This window comes from Mastomys coucha, unplaced genomic scaffold (genome assembly GCF_008632895.1).
Source record: "Mastomys coucha isolate ucsf_1 unplaced genomic scaffold, UCSF_Mcou_1 pScaffold11, whole genome shotgun sequence".
Taxonomy (NCBI): Eukaryota; Metazoa; Chordata; class Mammalia; order Rodentia; family Muridae; genus Mastomys; species Mastomys coucha.
Genome location: NW_022196893.1, coordinates 20,315,187 through 20,340,138, shown reverse-complemented (window position 1 = coordinate 20,340,138; position 24,952 = coordinate 20,315,187). Strand labels below are relative to the sequence as shown.

General features: G+C 43.9%; 1 protein-coding gene across 2 annotated transcripts in view; it reads left to right on the top strand.

Annotated features, from left to right (window-relative positions):
• The window catches only part of Syce3 (synaptonemal complex central element protein 3), a 25,774-nt gene extending 1,185 nt beyond the window's left edge, over positions 1 to 24,589 (top strand). Inside the window, exons 1-3 of one of the 2 annotated variants that reach the window (XM_031358480.1) lie at positions 6,196 to 6,301; positions 15,105 to 15,213; positions 24,321 to 24,589. In XM_031358480.1, the coding sequence (XP_031214340.1) occupies positions 15,105 to 15,213; positions 24,321 to 24,478 (267 nt within the window). In that variant the 5' untranslated portion in view covers positions 6,196 to 6,301 and the 3' untranslated portion in view covers positions 24,479 to 24,589. Of the gene's footprint in view, positions 1 to 6,195; positions 6,302 to 15,104; positions 15,214 to 24,320 lie in introns of those variants that run through there. The other variant, XM_031358489.1, reaches the window with a different exon arrangement.
• Positions 24,590 to 24,952: the final 363 nt, after the last annotated feature.

Here is a 24,952-nt window from a genome sequence, read left to right as displayed (position 1 = left end):
GGGGGGGGTGGGGAGTGGAGCTTTCAAGACAGGGTTTCGTTGTGTAGTCCTGGCTGGCCTGGAACTAGTTCTGTAGACCAGGCTGGCCCCAAAGTCACAGAGATCTGCCTGCCTCTGCCTCCTGAGTGCTAGGATTAAAGGCCCGCACCACCACACGGAGGCTTCAACCCATACTCTTACCTCACCTTCCTCACCCCACAGCCCAGATGCCTCTCCTTGTCTTTTCACTCCACACTCTTATTATCCTCCCCCTTAGAACCTTCAACCCACACCACCCATCCTTATCTCCCCTCCTCTCCTATACCCTCACCCCCCTTAACCTTCCGCAACTAACACCCTAGATGCCTTCCTCCAGCTCCTCACTCCACACTTTATCCCTTCTATCAGCTTCTTCAACTCATATCTTTACCCCCTTCCCTCAATCTCCTTGTTCCTCTAAGACTCTGCTCAAGTCTTCAAAGTCTAAAGATCTCTTCATTCAGTCTCCTTACCCTATATCCAAAAAACTGTGCCCCTAAGCTTCTCTTTTACAGCCAAAGCACCTACTCCGCAGCACACACATCTCCCTTCAGCTTCTTCTCTTCACAGTTGTGCTTTGCATAAGAATGCTCCCCATAGGCTCCTGTATTTGAATGCTTGGTCATGAGGGAGTGGTGCTCTTTAAAAGGATTAGAAGGATTAGGATATATGGCCTTGCTGGATAGGTGTGGCCTTGTTGAAGGAATTGTGTCACTCTGGGTGAGCTTTGAGGTTTCAAAAGTTCGTATCAGGCCTGCCTGCATGCTCTCTCTGCCTATTGATCAGGATATAACTCTTAGCTGTTGCTCCACAATCTGCCTGCATGCCACCATGCTCCCTACCATGATGATAATGGACTACACCTCTGGAACTGTAAGCAAGCCCCAAATAAATGCTTTCTTTTATAAGACTTGCTTTGGTCATGGTACCTTCAGAGCAATGCAACAGTGATTAAGAAAGAACTAGGTACCAGAGAGTGTGTATTGCTGTGACAGGCCTGACCATATGGCTTGTTGGTGGAATGTGGACTTTAGGACTTTAGTTAGGAAAGCAGTTGAAGGCTTTACATGGGCCTTAATGGGCCATACTAGTAGGTGCATAAAAGACAATGGTGCTGAGGCAATGTAAATTCTCAAGGCTCATATCATGAAGTTTTACAGGGGAAGATTATTAGTAAGTGGCCTAGAGACAATTCTTGTGATAGTTTGTGCTATCTATCACAATTCTTGTGATAGAAAGTGACTGCATTTTGCTCTTCTTCAAAAAATCTGCCTGAGACTAAATTTAATAATTTAGTGTAATTGAATGATATGCCGTGTTCCTGTTTGACGAAGCAGCAGAACTTGGCAGCCCCAGCCATATGGTTCTGGTTTCAAGTCAAGGATACAGGAAAGGGGTTGTGAAATGTCCCTCCATTTTTTTTTGGACTAATGGCATTAGCAGAGGAGATTTCAAGACAGCCTAATATTGACTGTTTTATGTGGTTATTAGTGACTGTTCTTATAAAGTATTTACAATGAAAAGGAGCAAGTGGAACAAGAAAATAATATAAAATGTACAGTGTGAGGAGAAAAGTAACACTAGGGAATGGTTTATGGGAACCAAATTCAATGCTCAAGGAGATAAGTTTAGGGAAAAGCCTGAAATAAATAAATAAATAAAATACATATAACATAATGTGTAATTAATATATATATATACATATTAATGTCAAAAAAAAGAGAAAAGCCTGATGCTAAATGGAATAAAGAAATAGTGAACTCAGGGCAAGACCCCACCCAGCTAAGCTTCCAATTATGAAAAGGAGTTAAAGGGAAGCTTGAGCAGTGGAGGAAGCCATCAACAATAGAAAGCTGAGGTGAGTGTAACTGAATGAGATGCCGTGTTCCTGCTTGATGAAGCAGCAGAACTTGGCAGCCCCAGCCATATGGTTCTGGTTTCAAGTCAAGGATACAGGAAAGGGGTTGTGAAATGTCCCTCCACAGTGAAGGAAAGCTGACGAGGTCAAATGTATGTCAGGGGTGCCCCTGCATGGAGGCCTGGAGAGGACATTATTTGAAGCTGTGAAGGTGAAGCCTGGATTGTGTTGAAGATGTCAAGATGTTAAAGAAGCCAGAGTTGTGAGATAGCTGCCAAGGAGAGCTCCAGACTGAGAGTGTAACACAGCCCAAGAGAGAGAGAGGTATTGCAGTCGACAAAGCTGAAGAGATCTGAAGAACACTTTGACATCAGACATGGAAATGCAGAATCTGAAGTTTGCCCCTCTGGTTTTCGGTCTTGCTTTGGTTCAGTATTTTCTTGCTGTTTTCCCTTTTCTCCATTTTGGAATGTTGGTGTATATTCTGTGCCATCACATGTTGGGAGTATGTGATCTGCTTTCTGGTTTTCATTTCACATGGATCATACAGTGAAGAGAATGTGGTGAGTTTCAGAAGAGACTCTGAACTTTTCAACATTGTTGAGACTGTGATAGACTATAGACAGGACTGCTGAAGTGGAGCGAGTACATTTTTGCATTATGATATGGTCAAAAGCCAATGGGGGCCAGGGAATGGAATGTGGTGGTGTGAATAAGAATGGCCTCATAGGCTCATAGATTTGAAGGGTTGGTTACAAGAGAGTGGAACTCTGAAAGGATTAGAGGGATTAGGAGGTGTGGCCTTGTTGGAGTAGGTGTGTCTTTGTCAGAGGAGGTGTATCACTGAGGGTGGGTTTTGAGGTTTCAAAAGCCCATGCCAGGCCTAGGTTCTCTCTGCCTGTGGATCAGGATGCAGCCCTCGGTTCCGGCTCCAGTCCCTGCCTCTCTGCCTGTGGATCAGGATGCAGCTCTCGGTTCTGGCTCCAGTCCCTGCCTCTCTGCCTGTGGATCAGGATGCAGCTCTCGGTTCCGGCTCCAGTCCCTGCCTCTCTGCCTGTGGATCAGGATGCAGCCCTCGGTTCCAGCTCCAGTCCCTGCCTGTGTGCTGCCATTCTCCCTGCCATGATGACAATGGACTAAATCTCTGAAAGTATAGGCAAACCCCCAGTCGTATGCTTTCCTTTCACGAGTTGCCTTTGTCTTGGTGTCTCTTCATAGCAATAGAACAATGACTAAGACAACACCCTAAATCCCCCTCCCCTCAGTTTCTCAACCGACAGCCTAACCCCACTCTCCTGACCATCACACCCTACATCCTAGGACCCTTCTTCCCCCAATCTCTTCTCTCCAAACTCCACTTAGACTATACAGTTCCTAAATAAAAGACACAAAAGACTTCTATATTTTTAATAAGCCTTAAAGCATTAGAGCTGGGCGGATATCAATCCTTTATACTATTTTGTTTACTTTTCTGTCAGTAACCCTGAGATATCACATGCCATGTTCCACCTGGACAGCTCCTGCCCCAACAGGCCAGCCCTCATGGCTATGTGCTCACAATCCACCCACCCCATGGTGGCTTGCTCCCTTGGCTTGCTCAGCCTGCATTCTTACAGAACCCAGGACCACCAGGCCAGGAGTGGTCTCATGCACAAAGGGCTGGAACCTCCCTGATCAATCACTAATTAAGAAAATGCCCTACAGGTCCTATAGACCAATCTTACATTGTCTCCGTTAAGGCTCCCTGCTATCCCACTAGCTTACGTCAAGTTGACATAAAACTAGCCAGCACATCTGTTCAGATGCTAGTGACCTCCAGACTGTTCAATGTGATGATCACTTTTTTTTATTATTATTCTACTTAGTATCCTTCCCTTTCTTGGCTTCAGAGACATCATTATAACCTGGCTCTGTTCCTGTCTCTCTGAAGCTTTTTTTCATTTCCTTTGCTGGTTCATCTTCCCAGTCTCTAAACTTTGAGGAGCTCGGATCTCACCCATTTTACCTTATTTCCTAGGTTGCTACTAGCTGTGTGACTTTGAATGTCATCTATACTCCAAAAACTCCTAAGGAAGAGTGTGCAAACACACATTTTCACTATCCTGTTCACAGTGTTTATGACATATTCTCAATCTAGCCACTTTTTGCTACTTCCATTTCTAACAAAGATCCTGGTCCAAACTCTCATTTCTTTATCTGAGTGAGATTGTGAATCATCTCTTCTCCACCTTTGGTCTATCCTTAATGTTGTAATTACAGTGACTCTTTTACATTATCATTGAAGGTGTGCCACACCTCTTCAATCCCCCACTTTTGAATAAAAGCCAAAGTTCTACATAAATACCCTCCTTCCATCTCTTAATGTCTAATGCTTCCGTCTCTACAGCTCTCCACTTATCTCCAGCTTTGCTAACTTTATTTTGTTTACCCACACCCAACACACTTGACCTCAGGGCGTGTGTGTGTGTGTGTGTGTGTGTGTGTGTGTGTGTGTGTGTATGTGTGTTCCTACACACTGAACTCTTCCCCCAAGATATCCATAGAACTCTCGGGTTCATGTACTTACTTTCTTCTAGTCTATTTCAAATTTTAACCAATCATGGAACACTTTCCTGGCCCCTACATGGAGTGGTTCCTCCTACTTCAGGAACCTCCAAGCCTACTTCATTTTTCTCCTTAGCACTTATCATTACCTGATATTTTATGTACATGTGCTTACTGGCTGCCTCCTCTGACAGAAATGAGAACTCCACAGAGAAGGGGACTGTTATATTTTGTTCACTGATATCCAGGCACCTAAAGTGCATAGCGTCCAATAGATATTTGTTGACTACCTGAATTAGTTAGCTACACTGTCCTCTCTCCTTATTGGCTTTAGTTATATACTCCTTGACTCCCTACATTTCTGACTGCTTATCAGTTTTATATACTTGTTTCCTTCTGCTTTTTAAGATTTTTTTTTTTTTTTGGTTGTTGTTTTGAGAGCCGAGTGCAAAGAAATTGGAGATAAAAGATTAAGAATGGGGAAGTAGAACTCCTTCCGCTTTTTACCTAGAGCTAGGGTCCATGCTAACCTCAAACTGGTGATCCCCTGTCTCAATCTTATGAGCAATTAGGATTACACACATTCTACCATACCCAGCTCCTGCACATTTTCGCTTCTTTCTAACTCATTGTGAACGTTATCTATCGCTACATTTCAGGAAGAAATTGTACAATGGAGAGAATCATAGTATTTAATAGCACTTATCTTGGTTTTTTATTGATGTGATAAAACATCACGACCAAAGGCAACTTGGAGAGGAAAATAATTATTTCAGCTTACAGTTCCATTTCACAGTCCATCACTGAGGAAATGTGAGGCAGAAACAAAGCCAGAACCTGGAGTCAGGAACCAAAAAGACCATGGAGGAATGCTGCTTACTTACTGGCTTGCTCCTCATGGCTTGTTCAACCAGTTTTCTCTGAGAACTCAGGACCACTCACCCAGGGTGGGCACCACCCACAGTGGGCTGGGCCCTCTCGCATCAGTCATTAATCAAGAAAATGCCCAAGAGACTTGCCTATAGGCCAATCTTATGGAGGAATTTTCTCAATTCAGAGTCCCTCTTCCCAAATGACTCTAATTTGCATCAAGTTGACATAAACCTAATACAACACTGTAGTGAGGATAAAATCTATGCTTGTTTAGATACTAGAAGAATGAATTATTCAAAACTCTTTTTTCTTCTTTTTTTGTTTTTGTTTTTGTTTTTATTTTTTTCGAGACAGGATTTCTCTGCCTAGCCCTGGCTGTCCTATATGCCTTACAGAGCGCCGAATGCACTCTGTAGACCAGGCTGGCCTTGAACTCAGAAATCGCCTGCCTCTGCCTCCCAAATGCTGGGATTAAAGGCAGGTGCTACCACTGCCTGGCAGAGCTCTTTCTCACTAATTTTAGTACAATATTTTTTATCTCTTTAGTCTAGAGTTTCACATGTCACCACTTTTCTACAGGTATAAGGACAACTACTTAGAAAGTAGTTAGAAACTATACTGGTGTAGGCAAGTGGCAGCAGTGGGTGCTCCTCTAGTTCCCATGGCCTTACCATCCACAGGTAGTGGCTGGTTTTATGGTGCCAAGCATGAATTCCCTCCTACTGAGTAGGCCTGTCCAATCAGGTGGCTGTTGGTTACCCACAAGTGTCACCATTACATCTTTTGGACTACCTTGTGCTGGCCGTTATAGTAGTTCACGGGCATTAGAGCTGGATGGGACCACTGATGGCTTTTTTCCTTGGCAGCATGCATGGCTCCTTCCAGTGCTATGAGAGCTAGTCCTCAAGGAGGAGGCCTTCAGGTCACACCCAAATTGGCTCTTCCGAGTCCAGTGTCCACAGTGTGTGGTATCATCAGCAAAAGGGACTTACCTTCTTTTTCCATAAGGTATGAAGAGCAATGGCTGGAGCATATGTTGTTTTGGGGGCATTTCTTGAATTCCCCTGATCAGAAACTGAAAGGAAGTTCCCTATACCTAACAAAGGGCTTTCTGATAGATGATAGTCTATGGATTTGGGGGTGGGAGGCGTACTGTCACCCCAGTTGGTGTAACTTCAACTAAACTCTGTATGTATGTATGTATGTATGTATGTATATATTATGTAATTTTAAGTAAACATAATTCCATTTTAAATATCCTTAGTGTTATTTGCCTCTCTTCCTCTGTGTTGCCCTACCCAATCCCTCCTTAGGTTAGCCCCACACCTATTTTTCCCATTTCCCCCTTCATAGCCATTATAACCTACTATTTCCCTCTTCACATATGCCCCACCCTTTTTGAGACAGGGCCTTACTATGTAGCCTTTGCTGGACTGTAACTCCCTGTGTAGACCAGGATGACCTTGAATCCATACAGATCCACCTATCTCTGCCTCCTCAGTGCTGGGTTGTCGTTATTTATACTTTCCTGGTATCTGTAGCTATTCAGGCTGCACACTTAACTGTGGTGGTTTGAATGAAACTGGCCCCCATAGGCACATATGTTTGAATGCCTGTTACCCAGTTAGCAAAATTGTTTGGGAAGAATTAGGAGGTGTGGTATTGTTGGAGAAGGTGTGACTTTGTTAGAGGAGGTTTGGCCTTGTTGGAGGAAGTATGTCACCAGAGATGGTGGGCTTTGAAGTTTCAGAAGTGATCTCTCTCTCTCTCTCTCTCTCTCTCTCTCTCTTTCTCTCTCTCTCTCTCTCTTTCTCCTTCCCACCCTCCATCTCTCCCTAGCCCCAAGTAAAATGCCTTCTTTTATAAAAGTTACCTTCATCATGGTGTCTCTTTACAGCAATAGAACACTAAGATACTCATATCTGAAAGTTCAGAGCTAGCATCCACAAGTAAGAGAAAATGTGGTATTTGTCCTTCTGGGTCTGAATCACTTTACTGGGTATAATCCACTTACCTGTGAATTGCCTGATTTTATTTCACAGCTAAATAGTATTCCGTTGTGTTTATATACTACATTTTTATTATACATTCTTCAGTTAAAGAAAAAGAGAGAACTTACTGAGTCTAACTAGTGTTACCCCTATGTGCATGTGTTTAAAACCAACCAACTTAGGGTTGGGTGCTTGACTCTGAAGAAAACTGACCTCTCATCAGCATTGACTGAATACCTGTATATTCATCTAAGAGTATAGCCATGCAGTATCTCCCTCCACTCATGTTGGCATGTCGACTGGTGTGGTATTTGCAGGTCTTGTGCAGGCCATATAGTTAAGTGTCTGTGGTCACAATATCCCTGTGGTGTCTAGAAGAAGCTGTCTTGCAGCCATCATTCTGGTCTTCAGGCTCTTAACAATATTTCCACCTCTTCTTCTGTAGTATTCCTTGAACTTTAGATGTAGGGGTTATGTTATAGATGTCCCACTTGGGGCCAAACACCCCACCATAACTTAGACTTTACATTTTGACCATTTGAAATAGCCTCTGTAATAGAATATCTGCAATAGCCTCCATCTGCTACAGAAAGAGGCCTCTTTGATAAAGCATGCATGAGAGCTGCACTTATCTATGAATGGAAGCCTAAGTACTTTGAAGACAGTTGGAAGTTGCGTTATTTAGCAGCATGTTAGTAGCAGGTTCTCCTCTAGGGCCTGCCATCTCTTCAGCCACAGGTTCTGGGCTAGGTTTCCAGTACTAAGCATGAGCTTCCCCCAGCCAAGCAAGCTTTTTAGGTCCAAACAGAAAGCTCTTGGTTAGCCCCAAGATATAAGTGCCACTATTACACCATCGGGAATATCTTGCCAGCCCAGTAGTCCTGGGTCTCAGTAGATTTGTTATTTTCCTCCCTTTGGCAGCTTATACATCACCTTTTGATGCCATGAGACTTCACCCTTGGGGAAGGTGCTTTCAAATACCAGTTTCATTTCTTCAAGCACTGTGACGGATTTGTATGGGGGCATCAGCAATAGGGTATTGCTTTTGTGTTATGGCAAACAACCAAGAACAACAGCAATCACCTATATTGTTTGGGGGGTCTTGAAGATTTCAGTTTTTACATTTAACTTGGAGTAGCTAGCCAGAAAAGGAAAAAGGAACCATTGTGGAGTGGTGGTGGTGAGAAGGAGTTGGTGGTAGAGAGAGGTGTGACAGGAGACAGATGCTAGAAAGGAAGAAAAGAGGAGATTACATGGCAAGTGGAAAGGGAAGATGATACAGAGGGAGAGGAAGAAGGGACGAATGACACTAAGAAGGTTTGGGAAACCCATTATTTTATATGCTTATGGTAAAATATTTTTAAATGAAATTAACCCCACATCTGGAAGCACCTTCCCCAAGGGTTAGGCCTCATACCATCAAAAGGTGATGTATAAGCTGCCAAAGGAGAAAATCATCAACAAATCTACTCCACTGTAAAGCCTGAGAACCCTGACTATCAGGCTGGCAAGTTGAATAATGCTTCCCCCAGGAGCTCCATGCAAGAAAGCCCAGTCCCAGGCAGAAGATACCTCCCTTTGACTTGTTTATAAAGCATAATCTAAGTCTCGTAGCAGATTTAGTAATAACTTTTACAACATTTTTTGTTCTTCCATTTACAAACTAAAACTCATCTAATTATAATTGTAATTATAAGTGCCTCTTTTTAAGTGCCTCAGTTGTGCTAACACTTGTGTGATTTCTTAATAGTTAAGTTCGGCTGGGCATGGTGGCGCATGCCTTTAATTCCAGCACTTGGGAGGCAGAGGCAGGTGGATTTCTGAGTTCGAGGCCAGCCTGGTCTACAGAGTGAGCTTCAGGACAGCCAGGGCTACACAGAGAAACCCTATCTTGAAAAAAAAAGAAAAAAGAAAGAAAGAGTTAGGTTCTTTTGTTTGGTTGGGTTTTAGTTTTGGTTTGATGTCTGTGTGTGGTTCTTGGACAGATTTCAATATGTAACTCAGGTTGGCTTAAAACTCATGATGAGCCTCTTGCCTCAGCCTCTCGAGTGCTAAGATTATATGGGTAAATACCACCAAGCCCATTTCTCTCAAGAAATTCTTATAAATATCACATCAGGATTACAACGAAGCTTGCATTCTCTTAAATGCTCCCAAACTGTAAATAAGCTTTGGTTAAAAACTCTGGTCTGTAATAAAACTACACATTTTAAAGTAGAATAGTAAAATTGATCTATTACATTAATATGCCAAATTCTCTTCTATATCCAAATACACAAAATTATGAATATTCATAATTATTGTCTTTATCCTTGTGAACATTTTTCCATTTTAATATCCTACTTTCTCAGGCTTATAAATTGCTTGCATACTAACAAAACATATCATCCCACACAATTTTGGGGATTTCCTCTCTTGTACTTTTAAGAGCATCCTTTTCAGTTCAGTAAATTCTTCCCACTGGTAGAGTAATGGTTAGAATGTAGTGGACTTTGGGAGCATGACTCTGCCCTGCTTCTACCCATCAGACTCCTTATCCTTAGTCTCTGGGTGGTTCCTGCACATCACTTCCCCATGTTAGTGCCAGGCCTCTTCACCTGTGCTCTGTCCCTGAGCAATCTGATCTTTGTCTTTCAATGGCATCTCTATATGGATAGTATTTACATTTCTCTTTCTAGCCTGCCATCCATAACTTCCTACTCAGTATCCCCATTCAGATGCATACAACAGCCTTGTGCTGTGACGGTTAGCTTTAATAGTCGGCCCGACCTAGAATCGCCTGGGAAGGCAATCTCAGTGAGGGAATATCTGGATGAGGTTGGCCTGTGGCCAGTCTGTGGGAGATTGCCCTGACTATGTCAACTGAAGTGTGAAGCACATGGGCAGCACCGTTCTCTAGGTTTGGGTCCTCTCCTCTGTTAGAGTGGAGAAAGTCAGCTGGGCATCAGTGAGCACGCATGCAAGCACGCATTCTTTTTCTCTGCTCTCCTTGACTAGGCATGTGACGTAATGCTTCAAGTTCCTGCCTTGACTTTCTCACAGTGATAGACTGTAACCTGGAAGCTGAATAAACCTTTTCTTTTAAAATGGCTTCTGTCAGGGTATTTTATCATAGAAATGGGAAACAAAGCTGTGACAGAAATTAGTATAGTCAGTGGGACTGTTGCTGGGATAAACCTGACTATGTAACTTTTAAGGCTAATTTCTTCACAGGCCTAAGACATTTACTCTGTCTGTGTGTGTGTGTGTGTGTGTGTGTGTGTGTGTGTGTGTGTGTGTGACAGAGACAGAGACAGAGAGAGAGAGAGAGAGAGAGAGAGAGAGAGAGAGAGAGAGAGAAGGGGGGCCACCATGTGGAGGACAGAGGACAGTTTCAAGAATTGCTTTTCTCCTTACACAATAATGTGGGTTTCCAGGAATTGAACTCAGCTTTTCATGCTTGGCAAAAAGCACCCTTACCAGCCAAGCTACCTCACATTCAAAATCGCTTTTTTGTGGAAAGGATGTGGAACATTTGATACTTGGGGTTAGGAAAGCTATTGAATGACGTAAGCAGAGCTTAATGGGCCATTTTTGTGCTTGGAAGAAAAATGCAGACAGTGCATTCTGAACCAGCTCAGAATGATTCCGACGGAAACAAGAACTCTGCTAGGAACTAGGCTAGTGAGCACTTGTGTGGATGTTCACTCTGCTGGTGTCTGGAGACTTTGCATGAAGTTGGATTTGAATTCAACAGAGGAAATTTCAAAGCAAGACAGCTTTCAGGCAGGTATTGCAAAAGCGGCTGAAACTGAGAGATCTGCACCATTGTGGAGAAGCATCCTGCTCTGCCCTGGAACAACAGGAAGGGTTCCTCAGGGTCAGCACAGAAACTGATGCAGCTATGGTCCACAGGAGCCACGGGAGCCAGGACACATCATAAGCTAGCAGAACTGGGCAGTGTTGTAAACAAAGTGCCATGTGGCACTGGTTTTGAAACCATGCTAGATGCAAGATTCAGATTGTGAAGAATAGCTGAAGCCAAGCACCGCGTGTCAGGGTCAGAGACCCTGTGGAAAGGCCTAAAGGGCCACCAGATGAAGCTGTGTGGCTGTGGAGAGCTGGGACATTGGAGGTGCCAGGACAGATTTTTGTAGCCACCCATAGAGCAGAATTATTCTCTTTCATTTTGTATTTCTTTGGATCTTGCAAGAGAACCATAAAGATTTTAACTTTATCATCTTTTGGTTCTTAGTCATGGGTTTCCTTCATTATATAGTATAGATTTGAAGCTTTGTACAGCTCCTTGGGCACAACTCACAGTTGAATAAGAAGAGGAGTCATCAGTGCTACACTAAAACTCTTCAAACTATAGTAAAACTGTTGTTATCTTTTGAGTATTCATAATGCTGTGCCTTGAACCCAGGGCCTTCACTGAGCTACATGAAGATTGTGTTTCCTCCTGAAAGAAACAAAAAGCTCTTGAGTAGTTTCAGTGGTACAATATTTTCAAATCATTAAAAAAAAAAAAGTCACCATGTAAAATGGGCGGGACAGGAGGAAGGTCTTTTACAGACTATAGAAATAGCCCAGATGAAATATGAGGGCCCACACCTTTGTTCAAATGCCCTGCCATCAGGCTTATCTCCTTCCTCTCCGTCACCTTCAGGTCTGCACATTCAGCTGCCTCATGAAGGCTCAGAGGCCTACCTGATAGAACAAGGCCTGCAGTTTGCCTTCTAACCAGCTCCTCTCCTAGTCTTCCCTATTTCAGGCATCATTTCTGTCATTTGTTCCTGCAAAGCGTGACTCCTCAAACCCTCTTCCTGGTTCTGCTAGAGGATTCTCACCCTGCAGATATATGCTGGACTCTTCTATTGCTTGTCAATCGTACCACTCCAGGCTATGAGCTCCACAAGGGCAAAGTTTAGTTTGCCAGTGGCTCCCAAGCACTGGACTTTCCTGAACCATGAATTTCTATGAGCAGATAAGATTGGTGGCTTTCAGTGACATATTAGGTTATATAAGAGGGCAGGCAGACTTCCTAGTCCTGACGGGAATTATGATGAACAACAGTGGTGCCATTTATTTGGTTAAAGGTGAAAAAAGCTGATTGGGAGAGGGAAAATATGAAATTAGCTCACACTATTGGGTTTGACATGTTTAGGGAACTTCCCTAAGGAGAAGCACAGTAGACAGGTGTACATACAGACCTGGGTTAAAGCACCGCCTGAAGGCCGAGCGGTGGTGGTGCACGCCTTTAATTCCAACACTCAGGAGGCAGAGGCAGGTGGATCTCTGAGTTCAAGGCCAGCCTGGTCTACAGGGTGAGTTCCAGAACAGCCAGGACTACACTGAGAAACCTGGCCTTGAAAAAAAACAAACAAACAAACAAAAACAAAAAGGACCATCTGAATCTACAAAGTAAATAGGACCATGAAGCAGTCGGCATCACCATTGAGTCTCAGAAAAAGGGTTGAGGGGCCCTCACTGACATTAGAAGCCAGTGAAGGAGAGGGCCCAAAGAGAGCAGAGGAGCTATCAGGCAGTCAAAGTTCATGAGAGATCTAAGTTAAATACCAACAGGAGGATTTTGACCAGGAGAAAATAGCTGACTGGTAGGTACTGAAGAGAGGTTAAATGTAAGGAGAGAGGTACCATGAATATGCCATTTGTGACTGGTGAGACCAGTTTCAGTGAGAGGCAGAGAAGGATAACAGGTTAGCAGAGTGTGAAGAGGTAGGAACTCCAGTAAAGGTCAGTGTGTGCAGGCTGGCTATAAAACAGGGAGGCAGCCTACAGCACAGGCTGAAGGAATGTGTTACAGGCCTTTTGTCCATCACCCACACTCAGCGACTCTCCTAAACACCACCTGTTCTTAGAAAACTATCTTACTTACAAAAGCAGACCCACAGAAAAGATGGGTTCCCCAGTGAGAAATAGCACCACATTCCAGAAGCAGCACATTTACAGATCCCCAAAGACCATACACCCTGTCCCAGAACCCCGATCTACCTCATGCCTGTCAGGGGCCTTCTGCTCTGGTCCCAGAATCTCACCCTTATCCCGGTGTGCTATCCTATACCTGTAACCCCAGCACTATGTGGAGGCAGGAGGATCAAGAATTCAAGTTCAAGGCTAGACGGGACCAATCTTTCAAAACAAAACTTCCCTTTAACAGTTTAAGGATGGCAGAAACTGACCAAAAGTAAATTGGGGAGGAAAAGGCTTATTTTATTTTACAAATTGCAGTCCATAACCAACCGGAGCCAGAGCAAGAACTCTTTTTTTTTTTTTTAAGATTTATTTATTTATTTTTATGTGTATGAGCACACTGTAGCTGTACAGATGGCTGTGAGCCATCATATGGCTGCTGGGAATTGAACTCAGGAGAGCCCCACTTGCTCTGGCCCCGGCCCCGCTTGCTCTGGCCCCGCTCGCTCTGGCATAATACACTGTAGCTGTCTTCAGACAGCTTGCTCTGGTTGGCCCCACTCACTCAGTCCCTGTTCGCTCTGGCCCAAATATTTATTTCTTATTGTATCTAAGTACACTGTAGCTGTCTTCAGATGCACCAGAAGAGGGTGTCAGATCTCATTGTCTGTGTTTGTGAGCCACCATGTGGTTGCTGGGACCACATGCTCAGGACCTTCGGAAGAGCAGTCAGTGCTCTTACCCGCTGAGCCATCTCCCCAGCCCAGAGCAAGAACTCTTAAGCAGAGTCAAGCAGAAACCTAAAGGCAGAAACTGAAGCAGAGGCCATGAAGGAATGCTCCTTACTGCTTGGTCAGCTACCTTTCTTATATAGCCGGGGCCCACCTGCTGGGATGTCACCACCCACCGTGGGCTAGGCCCTCCTATGTAAATTAGCACTCGAAAAAGGTCCTACAGGTGGGGGTGGAGAGATGGCTCCGCAGTTAAAAACACTGGCTGCTCTTGCACAGTACCTGAGTTCAGTTTCCAACCAGCCACATGGTGGCTAACAACTGTTCATAATACCAATTACAGGGGATTCAGTGCCCTCTTCTGGCGTCCACTCATGTGCATATACCCTCCACAGACAGACACATGGACACATGTAATTTAAAAATAAATGTTTAGGACTGCAAAGATAGCTCAGCAGTTAAAAGCACGGGCTGCTCGTCCAGAGGACCTGGATTCAGTCAATATCCGGAAACTCACAAACCCCCTACTAGGGGATCCAATGCCCTCTTCTGTCCTCCTCAGGTACTGCATACATAAGGTGCACAGGTGTATAGACAGGCAAAACACCCATAACCATAAAAAATAAAAATAAACGAGCCTTTAAAAATAATGTTAAATTAAATAAATAAATCTTTTTAAGGAAAGGAAGGAAGAAACAAAGAAGGACAAAAGAAATTTTCTCACAGACATGCCCTCAGGCCAACGCAATGCAGACAGTTCCTCAGCTGAGGTTCTCTCTTCTCAGATCTGTGAGGTTGACAACTGAAGATAACTGACACATAACAAGGGTCAAAGAAAGACAAGAATGGGGGCTGGAGAGATGGCTCAGCAGTTAAGAGCACTGACTGTTCTTCCAGAAGTCCTGAGTTCAGTTCCCAGCAATCACGTGGTGGCTCACAACCATCCGTCAAATGGGACCCCATACTCTCTTCTGGGTGTGTCTAGAGACAGTGACAGTGTATGTATAGATATATAATAAATAAATCTTTAAAAAAGAAAGAACAAGGGCGTAAGTGGTGATGTCTAGCTTTTAAGTGGAGGAAAACAGTTGTTTGAGGATTGCTTATCTGTGAGCTGTAGAGTGGGAACTAAAATGTCAGTAAGTCCCATGCAGCTCCTTCTTATTCCCTGCCTAGATGGCTGATTCCAATCCTGGGGAAAGAAGCTATGATAACATGCTGAAAATGCTGTCCGACCTGAACAAGGACCTGGAAAAGCTATTGGAAGAGATGGAAAAAATCTCAGGTAGGATGTCTTCCCAGACAGAGTGCCTTCCCTTCCTCCCATTGGCTTCATTGGTCCCCAAACATCTGAACCTATATCAAGTGCTTTCTCTAAGGAGAGTTCTCCTGACATCCTTCAATCTTTTACAGCTTGTAACTATAGCAGCACAACAGTTGGCAGTTACAGTGTTATTTTGTGATTATCTTCCATGGGATTCCACCTGACTTCTACAATTGAGCTTTTACCTTCATGAGGGCAGAGTACAGAGTCCTGTACCTGGCATAGCACCAGACACTAACTCACATATGCAGCAAATGGCAAGCACAGGTCATTATTGCATTCGTGAGCAGAAGCTGGACGGTCTTTCTGTGAGTTATTTAAGTAGAAAGGTTTGGAATGACCATGACAAGACTAGTGTACTACTGAAAACGGGAGGCACAGTATTGTAGAATAAAACAGCAACAGGATGGGTGCATTCTTCATTCTTGGGAGGGAATGTTAATTCTATCCCTAGTGTTTCCATGAAGCAGTAGTAGCAACAACATTATAATTTTATATGTTCTTAACTCAAAATATGCATAATTTCAGGGGCATGAGCAGATCTCTGAGTTCTAGTCCAAGCTTGTCTACAAAGTGAATTCTAGGGCAGCATGGGCTACACAGAGAAACCCTGTCTTAAAACAAAACACAATACTTAAAAAAAAAACACACAACTAAACATCATAATTCTTATAATCCATGAGCCCAAATTTTGCTACAGAAAATGGGAGGGGCACCTTACAGGGTATAGGGCATATTTACTTTACTCAAATGAAAACAATTTAGAGCAAGCATGCTAGCTGTGAGTACACACAGGCACTTGTAGCTGAGCCTCACAACCTGAGTTCAATCCGTAGACACGTACACAGGATCCTACATGCATACAATGCACATACACTCGGCAGGCTCACACACATACACATAAATGCATAAACACACAATGTTAAAAATGAAAGCCAAAAAAGCTAAATAACTTCAATCTAATTGTCCTTTTATTGAATAGGTCTACTACATGCCATTTTAAGAATAAAAACTTGAGCTGAGCAGTGCTGTCACATGCCTTTAATCTCAGCCCTTGGGAGGGAGAGGCAGATAGATCTCTGTGAGTTCAAAGCCAACCTGGTCTACAGAGCCAGTTCCAGGATAGCCAAGGCTATACAAAGAAACCTTGTCTCAGGCGATGGGGGGGGGGGGGGGGGGGGGGGGCCAGGAGGGGAATAGAAGCTTGAATAGAAATCATTCCTTTCTTGAAAGTGGGTAAGGCCCAGAGATAGACATCAATGTGACTATTTGAAATCTTAAAATATGAATTAAAATGAAAAGTATGTACATTATATTACAATGGCTAACACTAATAGCATAGTATGGTTAGGCTGGGGAAGGTGCTAAGGGGAGACCTTGCCCCTAAGAGCCGGGAGGCTGTGAGAAAAGCCTTAGAGAAGGAGCTGTGCGTGGACAGGAGTAACGGTGCTAAAATGGAGATGAAGAGCACTCTAAAGACAGTTGAGGCAAGTGCGAGGGGTCATTATGGTGCCAAAACTCCTCAACTGTCTAACCAAAGAAAGGCACGGCCGAGAAGACAAGGGCTACAACCAAACCAAGGCCCATTCTCTAGGTGATGGGCAGCTTCAAGTTGCCAAACCCTTTCCCCTCCAGGGATTGTTGTCAAGATATTTTAACACAGCAAAGAAACCCTAACCCAAACAGTGCCACCAAGAAACCCTAACCCAAACAGTGCCACCAACTAGGTACAAACTATTCAAATATTCAAGACTAGAAGACATTTGTCTTTCAGACTACCACACAAATGTTATACTAATTGTCTAATTTGAGGAGTAATTTAGTCTTTTTTTAAAGCTTTATTTCCATTTGTCATCTCTGGAGATTATGTTATCAATATATAAGCAACCATAAATTAAATATTGTTTTAAATTTTTAATGACTTATCTTGTTTTCTTTTTCTTTTCTTCTCTTCCTCCTCCTTTTCCTCCTCCTTTTCCTCCTCTTCTTCCTCCTCTTCTTCCTCTTCCTCCTCCTTTCCCTCCTCCTCTTCTTCCTCCTCTTCTTCCTCCCCTTCCTCCTCCTTTTCCTCCTCTTCTTCCTCCTCTTCTTCTTCCTCCTTCTCTTCCTCCTCCTTTTCCTCTTCTTCCTCTTCCTCCTCCTTTTCCTCCTTTTCCTCCTCTTCTTCCTCCTCCTCTTCCTCTTCCTCCTCTTCTTCCTCCTCTTCTTCCTCTTCCTCCTCCTTTCCCTCCTCCTCTTCTTCCTCCTTCTTCCTCCTCCTCCTTTTCCTCCTCCTCCTCTTCTTCCTCCTCTTCCTCTTCCTTTTCTCCTCCTTTTCCTCTTCTTCCTCCTCTTCTTCCTCTTCCTCCTCCTTTTCCTCCTCCTCCTCTTCCTCCTCTTCCTCCTCCTCTTCTTCTCTTTTAAAGATACTGTATCACTGTGTAACCCAAGCAGGCATGGAACTTGATTTATAGATTAGACTGACTTTGAACTCAGAGAGAGCTATCTGCCTCCCAAGTGCTGAGATCAAAGGCATACATAATCATCCCGGATTTTTTTTTATTTATTTATTTACACAAAAAGCATTTTCCCTGAACCTTCTCCCTAGGCCCCAGCCCCCATAAATTGGGGGGAGGCCCCCACTATGTAGCCTAGGATGGCCTCCAACTCACAGAAATCTGTGTGCCTCTGCTTTCCGGGTGCTAGGATGGAAGGTGTGCCACCACACCAGGCCACCATGAAGTTCTTACACTTATAGGGTAACTCAGCTACTCTGATGTATAATCCATCCAATTTTAACAGACTATAGTGTCCCACAGCTGCCATTGGCATTGCGATTGTCATCACCACCTTTACCATTCAGGAAGTTGCCCCTCCTCAGACTTTTGTCTTATTTTATGGTTTCAAGCTTTTCTCACATGTTTATTCTTCCAGCAGAGTAACAGTTTCATTTACTTAATACTCTGCTTGGATTTCTGTTAAGCCTAAACACTTGGTATTTGCTAGATCTTTGTTTCCAGGGCTGGAGGTTGAACCCAGGGTCTCTGACATCTGCAGCAAGTACTGTGTCCCATGTCCTTCCTTTACAGCCATGCATTAGCACATCTTGTTTGTTTGGGTTCCTTTGGGAAGTCTTACTCTCTAGCTCAGGCTGACCTCTTAATCCCTGGTAACCCTCCTGCCTCAGCCTCCCAAGTGCCAGGATTACAGGAATGAGCCACCACATCTGGCAGGAAAAGTGATGTTATTTTAACAGGAAGTATTCTCAGGGGAGAGAGGTGACGACACTTCAGATTGCTCAGGTGCCCATTAAGGTTGTCTCCATTTTGCTTATGTTCTAGATTTTTTTTTTTTTTTTTTTTTTTTTTTTTTTTTTTTTTTTTTTTGGTTTTTCCAGATAGGATTTCTCTGTATATAGTTCTGGCTGTCCTGGAACTCACTCTGTAGACCAGGCTGGCCTCGAACTCAGAAATCCGCCTGCCTCTGCCTCCTAAGTGCTGAGATTAAAGGTGTATGCCACCACCGCCCGGTTTCTTTTTCCTTTTTTCTTTTTCCATTTTCTTTCTTTTTGTTTGCTTATTTGAGACAGGATCTCTATATAGTGTTAGATCTGAGGGAAAAAAACATTTCCACCATTGTCTGATTAAAGGCAAAATTATTATTATTGTATTTAGAAATGTACAAGGAACTGGCCAGACAACTGTCTCCCCCTAAATTGGTGTTTCAGAGAGCAGCCTTTGAGGTCCTTTTTATGGGGAAGGGCTAAAGTTCCTAGAAAACAGCTGTCAAGATAATTAGCAGTTAGCACCTGAATAGAAGAGTGGGGGACTCAGGGCTCAAGGCTGCCTGTTGGGTAGATAAATGTGAGGATTCATCCTGTGGAGCCATCATGGGTGTTCAGGAGGTTAGTAAGGGGAAGAGGTGGGCGTATCTCATGGGCTTACAAATTCAGGATAGGTTGACAAGATTCATTAGACTCAGGAAACAGAAACCCATTCTTATAAAGCATTGGAGGTTGGTAACAATGTATAACAATGTGGCTCCTTAACAACAATGCAGCCCCTCTCTGGGTTTCACAATAGCTCTGATTGTCTTAGGATTCACTGTGTAGACCAACCAGCCTGACCTCAAACGTCCCTGCCCCTGCCCCTGCCCCTGCCCTTGCCCCTGCCCCTGCCCCTGCCCCTGCCTCATAGTTCTGGGATTAAATGCATGCTCTACCACACCTGACTTTTACATATTTTTCTATGGGTGTGCGTCTGTGGGTTTGTTCCTATTAGAAGTGGATACTTACCACTTCATTTGCTAAATAATACTAGACCACAGGACGGCTGCACAGATCTGGCTATTTCGTACTCTTCTAGGTTATTGATAGTGATGAAAATAACAGCTTATGACTATTGTATACCAAGTTGATATCTTTTCCATATGCTCTAAATACATTATCTCTTTCACAATTTTAGGGGGAATATACATAATTATTATTACTGTTTATAGATGGGACAACTTGGTAGTAGAATGTGATTACCATGTATCCAGTGCTCTGGCTCACTCCCCAGCACTAATTCTACCTCTTCTCACCCCCTCCCCACACCCCAGAAAAAGAAAAGAATAATGTAACTAAGTTTTCAGAAACAGCTCTCTGGGTTTGTATCGGCAGGGCCCTGTTTCTGATTCTCTCTTCAGAATCATCACTGCTTTTGTACTCAGCGTCCTGTTACACATCTACGCACTGCTGTGGGAGCACCATACCCCCAGCTCCTACATCAGTACCCACTATCTCCCGCTGCAGAACCAGTCCAAGTGGTTGGGGACCAAGGGCATTTGCTGTGGTCCAACTTCGGAAGGAAATTAATCTGGACTTGGCATAGCCTGCTGGTTCTGGATGTTTCTCCTAAGATCACAGTCTCACAGTCATAATACCAACCATGGCTTCAGTCTCTGAACACTTAACTGGGTTCAGGAAAATCTGCTTCCAAACTCATGTAGCTGGTGACAGGAGATTTTGTTTCCCCTTTTTTTCTCTTCCTTTTCTTTTCTTCTTCCTCTTCTACTTCTTCTTCCTCTTCTTCTTCCTCCTCCTCCTTCTTCTCTTCTTCCTCCTTCTCCTTTTTTGATGGTGGCAGTGCTGGAACCTTGAGAATACCAGGCACATAGTCTCTTCCTGAGCTATGATCTTAGCTGGCTTTTCTGTATGGCCTCCTCGTAGGCTGGTCTTAACTTGACCTGCCACTTCTCTGTCACAGCATGTGCTGTTTACTTCCTCCTCAGCGTGTCTCATGGCTCCTGATAGTCTGCCTTCTCCTCCTGCAATTTACCATGGACACTTCAGAAACACAAATGTGTCTGCTCTGTGCCCTGCTGTATAGTGCCAAAGATGCCCAAGCAAATGGCAGCAAGGAGTGGCAATCAGTAGATAGTAAATTAATCAAAACCTCGAGACACACTTCTGAAGTGGAATGTTGTAACACACACACACACACACACACACACACACACACACCTGTAATCTCATCATTTTCAAGGTAGAGGCGAGAGGACCAGGAGTTCAAGGTTATCCTCAGCTACAAAGCAAAGTTGAGGCCAACTTGAACTACATGAAATACTATCTTACAAAACAAGACAGACATATCTTCTATTCTATAGACCCTAAAACATTTCCCTTGGATCAGAAGACAAGAGACTATGCAAATGATAGGGTGCCTTGCTATCTTACTGACTCTTTTTCCTTACAGTGCTTTGAGCCATATGGCCAGCTAACCTTATCATTAAATTCTAACCAACTACAGACATGAAGGAGCCTCCTTGTAATTAAAATACAGATGTCACCAAAGTCATTTGCAGCTACAGAATACTCTTTTTCTTGACTTTCATTGTGACTATATCTATTTTATGTGTAGGGATGTTTTGTCTGCCTGCAATTATGAGTTGCACATTTTTGCAATGCTCATAGGGGCTAGAAAAGACCATCAGATCAATTCCCTTGAGTTGGAGTTACAGTTGTGAATGTTAATATGGGTGCTGGGAATTAAGCCCCTGCCCTCTAGAAAAGCAGCAGTGCCCTTGACCACTGAACTATCTCTCCAGAATACTCTTTGTAGAGGAACCTCCTTGGGAACTTTTCTCTTAGGATAGAGTTCTTGCTTCACTTTGGTTTTGTTGACTTTTTTTATTCAGGAGGTTTTTATTCTTCTCATGTTAGGTACCAAACCCAGACTTCATGCATGCTCTGAAGCGTGTGATGGTTTGAATAAGATTGGCCCCCATAGACTCATCCATGTGAATATGTGGTCCCCAGTTAAAGGAACTGTTTGGGAATGATTAGAAGGTGTGGCCTTGCTGGAGAAGATGTGTCATGCCAGGCCCAGACTCACTCTCTGTCTTTGCCTGCAACTTGTGGATTAGCTATAAGCTCTCGGCTTCTTCTCCAGCACCCTGCCTGCCTGCCTGCCTGCCTGCCTGCCGCCAAACTCCTAGCTCTGATAGTCATGGGCCCACTCTCTGATACTGTAAGCAAGCCCCCAATTAAATGCTTCCTTTTATAAGTTGCCTTGGTCACTGTCTCCTCACAGCAATGGAAGTGTGACTAAGACAGAGAGCTTCACCATTCAGCTCCAGAATGGAGTAGTTTTAAAGGGTGTGTTCATCCCTGGGCCTTTTAAAAGCATTTGAAGCTCCGAGGAGTCTGTATCCAGTGCTGTGGGTATATGCAAGATTCGTCCTTTGAGCTTTTTATCCTCTAGTGTTGCTCTCCTTCCTACCTTGAGTCTTTGCCCTGGGCACCTAATCATTTACTTTACAATAAGACTTTCCAATTTTACGCAGTTCTTCTCAACTGGATGTCTAGTTTTGTGGCTCACAATTCGACCATCCACCACATATTGAGTATGAACGCCACCTAGCCAGGTCCTTAGGCACTCATGACAAGGGTCACCTTTCTTCTAGTTCCTGACAAAATTCCTTATTTCCATCTGATCTCTCATGGGAACAGCTTTACCATCTGTAGGTCCCCAAGCCCTCAGTCCAGCATTGCCTATATTCTCTATGAAGACACAGAGTTTCTCTCTAAATTCCTGTTTTCTTCCTCAACCAGAATTTCTTTTAAAGTTCCATGTATTCACTGTGTCAGCACTTCTGTTATATGCTTCAAAACTCTAGCTGCCTCTACCCACCACCAAAGCTGCTCCCCTACTTTCAACTGTTTGTTAGAGCAATACTCTCTACACAGGCACCAAGTTCTGATTAACCATCCAGGGATACTAGAACAAATGTTCACAGACAAGGTAGCCTTAAAAATAAAAATTTATTTTGCATGGTCCTAGAGCCCTAGACATCCAAGATCCAGGTTCCAGCGGGTTGTGTGGTGATAATTCTCTTCAATGTTTGTGTAATCATCCACTTTGTCCTTGTCTCCTCACATGGCCCATTGCAAGTGCTGTGTCTCTTTTATAAAGACACTAACCCCATGAGTCAGGAGGGCTCCACCCTTATTGCTGCACATCTCCCAGAGGCCCACCACCTAATGGATTAACTTAGGACCATATTTGTACATAAATGTAGAGCTGTGCATACACTCAGTTCATAACACGTGTCTGGTTCTTTCTGGAAGCTAGTCGATGGTCTCTATTCTGTGACTGAGGAGACTGAGTTTGCAAATGTGCACCCTTGACCCAGCTCTCAGAGCTAGAGGCAGAGAGAAGGGAAGCAGACTCTGCTCTGGCTTCAGATCCATGTGTCATCTGCTGTCTGGGGTTAGGAGAAAGAGTGCTCTGCAGATCCTGTGTGCTAGAATGATCCCCAGCCTGCTAGACAAAAAAAAAACCCAGTGTGTTGTGGGATGGCCAGTGATCTACATTGTAGGAAGTCTCCCAGGCACCATTCCTGATCCAGACACTAAAGACTCCCTATGCTATAGTAGAGCCGTATGCGCTCTGTTGAGACCATACATGATATCATTACCTTTTCTAGTAATTCTTCCATAACTAAATATAGGCTTCTCTCCACTACTCCAAGTCTGTGATGAGGTGATGTTGCTTGCATATATGCACACATGCACGTCTCTCACTAATCACTTTCCCATAGTCTCATTGGTTAATTTCCCGACATATCCAATATTCTTTTAGCCTGGTAGAGGAATTTTAAGGCATGTCTGCTGTGGTATGTTGTCATGCAGAGGGGCAGACCACGTTCTGCTAAAGTTCTGAAGGGAAGAACCAGGAGTGGATGCTGCCGAATGAGTCCCGCACACACCTCACTGCGTCTGCACAAGAACTGTATGTTTACTTAAAGGCCCAGTACATACTGACCTCAAGTTGTTCTGAGAAAAAGCAGAGCTACTTGTCTGTGTGGTGGTGAATGTTCAAGGATGCCGAGCAGTGAGGCAGCCAAACCTTTCCAGGAGAAAGACCCCTGTGCCTTACTGGTGTCAGGGACTACTGAGTACTAGAAAACATATCATTTGGATCTTGTGGGTCTAGAAATGGTCAGCTTACCTGAGCATGTAAACTTGGGTAGTGTAAAAATGATGACTTAGCAAAATAACAACAAGAACAACAACAAAAAGGCTAGGCAGTGGTGGAGCACACCTTTAATCTCAGCACTTGGGAGGCAGAGGCAGGCAGATTTCTGAGTTTGAGGCCAGCCTGGTCTACAGAGTGAGTTCCACGACAGCCAGGGCTACACAGAGAAACCCTGTCTTGAAAACAAAAAACAAAAACAAAACAAAAAAAAAGATAACTTAGGCATCACCTGCAACCAGTAGCTATGAATTACAGTGACCATTAGCTATAAACTATATACAGGTAAGGGTACATGTTTTGTTGTGATTTTTCTCCTAGTCCATATCAAGCCAGCATCCAGCTTGTTACTGTTACTGACTCAAATACTGAGAAGTTAAGACTTCTAGAATATTAGCAGGTGTCATTGTTGCCAACATAGAAAGAAGTTTATGGGGGTTTATAGCACCTTATAAGCTTTCTCTCCTTGGAATACTCACTGTTCCCCAGGGTCTTACCCCTAAAGTTGAGCACAGTGCCCCCCCCCAGGGCGTCAGCACCTGTCACCTAACTGGGCCTGTTTGGTCGTTGTAGTGCAGGCAACCTGGATGGCCTACGATATGGTGGTCATGCGCACCAACCCCACACTAGCAGAGTCCATGCGCCGGCTAGAAGATGCCTTCCTCAACTGCAAAGAAGAGATGGAGAAGAACTGGCAAGAGCTACTCACTGAGACCAAGCGCAAGCAGTGAGCCACCATCTGTCACCAGCCTGTGGGCTGAAGCCAGGGACATGGGTCCAGAAGCCCAGATGTGTAGCCGTGTGCATGGTACTTGTTTCTCAATAAACTTATTTTCAAGCAAGCCAGAGGACCCCTCTCTGTCTTGCATAATAGCTGACCCAACTTCACAGCAGACTTGTAAACAAAGATGAACAGTGTGTGAGGAGTGCTTTCAGTGAGCCAAACGCCTGTCCATATCAGTTGTATTAAACACAGAAGAAAAGGAGACAAGACAGGGCTGGCAAGAGCATAGATGCAGACACTTGGCGTCCTTCAAGATTGGTAGCCCGAGTTCAGTCCCTAGTTCCACACAGAGGGTTCAGGAGAGAAGCGATTCACAAAGCCGTCCTCTGATCTCTGCACTCCCACCATGACACATGCATTCCCCCTCACAATAATCATAACTGATTTCTTTTTAAAACATTTTATTATTTCATGTGCGTGG